The 5512-nt window shown below is 29.6% G+C and overlaps 1 protein-coding gene across 1 annotated transcript; it reads left to right on the top strand.

The window, feature by feature from the left end:
- Window positions 1-1605: 1605 nt before the first annotated feature.
- LOC119668296 (voltage-dependent calcium channel subunit alpha-2/delta-3-like) lies at window positions 1606-4388 on the top strand. Its single transcript, XM_038077756.1, has 7 exons — window positions 1606-1665; window positions 1761-1871; window positions 1941-2059; window positions 2122-2261; window positions 3351-3575; window positions 3638-4120; window positions 4184-4388. Exons 1-7 carry the CDS (start codon window positions 1649-1651, stop codon window positions 4274-4276), a joined length of 1188 nt encoding a protein of 395 aa, XP_037933684.1. The 5' UTR covers window positions 1606-1648; the 3' UTR covers window positions 4277-4388.
- The last annotated feature ends 1124 nt before the right edge of the window (window positions 4389-5512 follow it).

The following is a 5512-nucleotide window of genomic DNA, read 5'->3' as shown; positions in this document are numbered from 1 at the left end:
AATAATATAATAATAATTATAATAAAAATAATAGTAATATTATAAGACGATGTTTTAAAGTTATATTGAGATCATATGTGGGTTTCTCTTATGTGGGTATTAAATCTATTGAACAATATATTTAGGAATAGAATTTTTTTGTCAAATTTAAACTAACTTTGGAAACCATCATAAATTATGCGTATCTCATCAGTTTTGTTCCATTCAAAATTTAATAATAATTCTTTTTCTATGATAACTATTGTTTTTTAGTTACTCCTTTATGTGGTATGCTCTTGGCTGTAATTAAAAATCTCATTCTGGTATTGGGTCACACATCTTTTATGTGACTGACATATTTCCTAATATTTCCCAAATTTTTCAGTTGCATAAATTATTCATCGCTATCAGGAAGAAGCGATGTCAATCCATTCCTTAGTAAAATGGGCTTTTGGTAAACAGATTCCTAATGAAAATATCTCATTCGGAAAATATCTATTCTCGGACAACTAAGGTGCCATTAAATCACTGGTTGGTACTAAAGCCACATCTATTATAACTCGAAAATGCCGAGCTTCCCTCAACGATTTAGCTATGAGAGTTAAGGTCCAACTCATATGGGTTCTTAGACATAGGGATATCTCAGGCAATTGCAGGGCAGATGAGCTTGTTAAGGCAAACGCTCTTCTCCCTGAAATGTACTTCTCAAATATTGGCGTTCCACTTGCAACAGTTAAACTGGCAATTAAACAAAAATATCTGAGCACAGCTAAGCAAAACTGGGCAGACAAATCCTGCTGTCAGATCTCTAGGTTGACCTAGTCTAGATGGGACAAAAAAGTGCTAGTCAGCTATTCAACTAAGATGCAAGCTGTTGTGCAATACGGTATCAGTACTGACGGGTCACTGCATAAGAAGTAGCCTTGCTATAAGACTGTGTTTTCCTCTTTAATGATTTTTGTCGTGGTTGTGGCTTTGAGGATGAGGACGAAAATGCGTTCCATCTCATTTGTCAGTGCACATTTTTAGATAGGGTAACATTAAAAATCTTCAGGGTCTCTTTTCTTACCGACCTGTCATCCTGCAAAATTATATATGGAATTATGGATTTAGCTTAATTTATGCAACTGTGAGGTTGGTTTATCTTTACCTAAGGGGTAATTTGTTAGATATTTTACTGACATTTAATGTATGTATGAATAAACGCCAATCTTGTGGTACCACAATGGGCCATCATTTGTTCTCAAGTGGGCTTTCTTGGGTACTCTTATTATTGCCAGGACAGCATTGATGATAATTTTTAGTTGTTTAATTCAAAAGTTTGTATTTTATTCAGAGGAATATTTCTTTGAAAATTTTTCTGTAAAATCCTAGATCTGATGAATATCAATATTTAGAACAAATATTTATTACTTTTTAACTCATAATACTCTTACTAATTAATTATTAAATAAACAATATATATGAATTATTTTTCTTTTTAAATATATTTCGCAAAATCGTCCTACTTTCTGTATCTTTATATATTCTCTTATCCTTTAATTTCGAAATGTGAAATGTATACCAAATATATTATTTTTTTTAAATCGACACTTTTTTAATTAAACTGCACAATTACCAATGTTAATTAAACATTAGCACAAGTGCTTCAAGCCCGATTGCGGTTTTAATGGGTTTGTTGCCAAGGTAAAATATAAATATTCAACATTTTCAGTTGTTATATTTATTTTTATTCTTTCACTATAAAAATAAATTTTATCCTTACATTTTTTTAATAATAGAAATGAGTTTAAGCAACGATTTGGCATCACAGTTGCATTTCTTGCCACTCACAGTGGTTTAACCAGATGGCAAGAATTTCATTCAAATAATGCTGATGAAGTTGGGGCGGGGTAAGTAGAGTGTATTTGTATTATATAAATATAAATATATTATCTGATATTATATTTTAATGTTTTTAGTGAATCATTTAGTGAAAGAAATAAACATTCGATTGATGAAATTTGGTACAAACGTGCAGTAGATCAACATTTTGTCCGGGAAGAAAGTTTCGTGTATTCAGTGCCATTTGATGCTGGAGGTTTTAAAATTTTTTATATAGATTTTATATTAATAATTATTTAATTTTATATTTTTTTATAGACTCAGGTGGAGAAACCATTGTAACTGCTAGTCACGCTATTTTTCATACCGAAGGTGGTAAATCGGCTCCAGCCGCTGTGGTTGGCTTTCAATTTCAACATACAGCCCTATTGAAACTCTTCCGTAATATAACAGGCAATGTAAGTGAAAGATAATATTTCAAAATCAGGGACGTATACAGAGACTTATTTAGGGTGTTTTTAAAAACTGTGCTAAAGTTCACATGAAAAAATTTAATTGAAAAAAAGATTGATAATTATATAACGTGTTAATTACGGCTCAAATAGTTTCAGAAGAATTTGAATCTCAAAATCCTCTTATATACACCACTGTTCAAAACAGATAAAATTGTAGATTATGATTAAATGAAATTAGGTGCGTCTCAGTTGATTCACATTTGGAAAATCTATATGAGTTTAAAATATATATTACTTTTATTGTAACACCCCTTTTTGTTTAAAGTATCATGAAGTCATTAGTCATTGTAAACGAAACTAAAGAATTGTTGGAATGACCATTTATTTTGGGGTAACTCTTACGTAGATAACAATCTTGAAGATAGTTATATTGTATTCTATTCTGAATAGAACTCAAAAACTGTTAATATGATAGTAATACTTAATAGAACTACGTTTAAATAGTTTCATACTTACTGTGTATTATTCCAATTCAGAAGATATGATTTCAATACCCATATTGTTCTATGAAATACGTGTAATAAAAATTATAAACATGTCGAAAATGATGACGTCATAAAATAAAAGTACACCGGCATATATTGCATTTTTTATAATGGAAAGTTATGTGAAGATCCCTGTACATAGGTCATTCATTTACAAATCGGTTATGTTTTTGAACTTATCATCTCCGATTTGTCCGAAAATCTTTTATGAGATCCTTTAATAAAATAAAAACACCTGTATTTTTGGGTACGGGTAGATATCTTCTAGCAAAAAAAAATACAAAATTTTTTACAAAGATAATGGTATTCTTATTTTATAAAAAAAAGCATATATCAATTTTTTTTTCCAAAATCCGTCCGATTTGTAAAAAAATGGACCACATTACTGCCAAATGCACTCTATATTATGCTTATGCATTAATTTTTATATATCTTTAGTAATATATAACATACATATATTATTCTATTTAAAACGTGATAAATTTAATTTATACTAATTCAAAGCTACAACTATATACATTGATAAAAATTTAAATATTTATATTAGGCTTGCGCAATGGACGATAAAGGTTGCTATATATTAGACAATAATGGTTTTGTCATTATATCACCGCATCGTCAAGAGACTGGAAAATTTTTTGGTGAAATCAATGGTTATATTATGCACCGCTTGGTTGAAGAAAGAGTGTATAAACGTGTTACTGTTTACGACTATCAAGCGATTTGTTTTCAATCGAATGGAGACAACAATTCTTCCAATTACTTATTTTCGGTAAAATAGATTTTATTTATACATTGCTATATATTGTCATACAAATTTATATTATTCCTTAGCCCTTACTCCATGTGCTACGCATAGTTAAATGGCTGCTTTATACTTTATTGTGGTATATTGTACAAATGCATGCGGTAACTGCTGAGTTTATAGAGCAATATACGGATGAAAATTTGACCTTTTACCAACCTAGTACGAAAAACACCGAATGGTTAAAATCAGTAACATTGCAGCGCACACGGCTCAAATCATGCGATATGCAACGTCTGTTATATACATTGTACAATGACAAGGATAATGTAGTCTATAATATAACAGCACATGCATGTGTCAGGCCCTTTGTTGTGTTGCCTATACCAGCGAGTAATCTAATATTACTCGTCATCGATCAGGTGTGCCCTAAGGAATATACGATGGAGTTGACCGTAAATCCCATCGACATTAATTATCAATTAGAGGGAAATGATACATTAGCATGCTATAAGCATGATCGTGAGTTCACAAGAGTACGTCCTGTAAGTTGTATTAACAGGCATGTTAATGTAAGTACTTGCACATAATTTGGTTTGAGTTCTCCACCAGAAATATAACCCCTACTTTTACAGGAAAGTTCTATCGAATTGTGCGGCAATGCTGGAAGTATTTTCGCAAATATCTTATTACTACTTATTTGCTTTATTGTTAATCAATTTCTTTAACAATAATTTAAACAGATTAAGGTTTAAACGTTTTTGTAATTATAAAATATTTATTGTATATTAAATTAGTATTTATGCTTATGGTTTTTCATAGATTTTAATGGGTAAATTGTTTTTATTATTAATTTAAAAAATGTTTTTATAAGCTATTTATTTGCTTTATCATTATTTCCCATTAATTGATCATTTTATTAGCTATTTATATACTTGTATGTAATATGTCTTTGACATGGAGATTGCATGTAAATTTGTATTTAAGGAACCGATTTGTTGGCGCGTACAGAGTTAAAAGATACTTATAGAAAATTAGCTTTTGTACATTAAAAATTATATTAAAAACTATAAACAAAAATTTTGTATACATAGATATATATTATGATAGGTAAATTATTATATAAAATTCTGTAAATTTATCAATTTATTAGTTTAGTAATCTAGATAATTTAAATGAAAGTAACATGTACCTACATTGAAAATAAGAAATGATATTAAACTAACTTAATAACCTTACAAATATGTTCCCCATCTAACTGATGTAGAACTTTACTTAAAAATGTGAAGATGTTATTTACTGCATATATACATACTTTTCATATAAAGAAAACACATTTTCTAAAATATAATATAAAAGGATTTTGTGCTATCTGAAAAATAGAGCACTGAAATTATAGCAGATCTTTTCTGTTAACAATTGCCCTTAATTGATCCAAGTATCCAAGTTTATAGACTAGTCATGTTGGTTTACTTTTACTTTAATGGAGGATAAAAGAACCTTCCATCTGCTTTGTTATTATCTAGCATATGTGCAGCGCAGCCTTATCACTTTATGGGGTTTCTATTTTGAGTATCTTGGCGAACTGCAAGACCTCCTACTGAATAGCATTATAAGCTTTGCCAAATATTATATTCTAAGTGGTTCTAACCCTTGAGTTTTTTATTATACGGTAACACAATAGGTCTAACCTATGGAAAAGTCGACTAGTGACGTCATCTGTGCATCGGCCTTTATACTTGTTTTGATGGTCCACTTATTATCGCGTATCAATCAGTGTTTAATCCATGATATCATGGTCCATTGTATCAATAATGACCCATTATTTGTGCTTAAGTGGGTTTACTGAATGCAAGGCTACTACTCTAACCTAATCTACATATTTTTATTTACAATTAATTCTAATACGCAAGCATAAATAAAATTTTTAAACCTGAATGAATTGAAAAAACTAACGATTTTTT

The sequence above is a fragment of the Teleopsis dalmanni genome, chromosome 1 (assembly GCF_002237135.1).
Source record: "Teleopsis dalmanni isolate 2A chromosome 1, ASM223713v2, whole genome shotgun sequence".
NCBI lineage: Eukaryota > Metazoa > Arthropoda > Insecta > Diptera > Diopsidae > Teleopsis > Teleopsis dalmanni.
This window is presented reverse-complemented; position numbering and strand designations above follow the sequence as displayed.

Coding starts and splice junctions, on each gene's coding strand:
- LOC119668296 (XM_038077756.1), top strand. Junction 2,060..2,121: donor AGTGCCATTTGATGCTGGAG/GTTTTAAAATTT, acceptor ATTTTTTTATAG/ACTCAGGTGGAGAAACCATT. Junction 3,576..3,637: donor CTTCCAATTACTTATTTTCG/GTAAAATAGATT, acceptor ATTATTCCTTAG/CCCTTACTCCATGTGCTACG.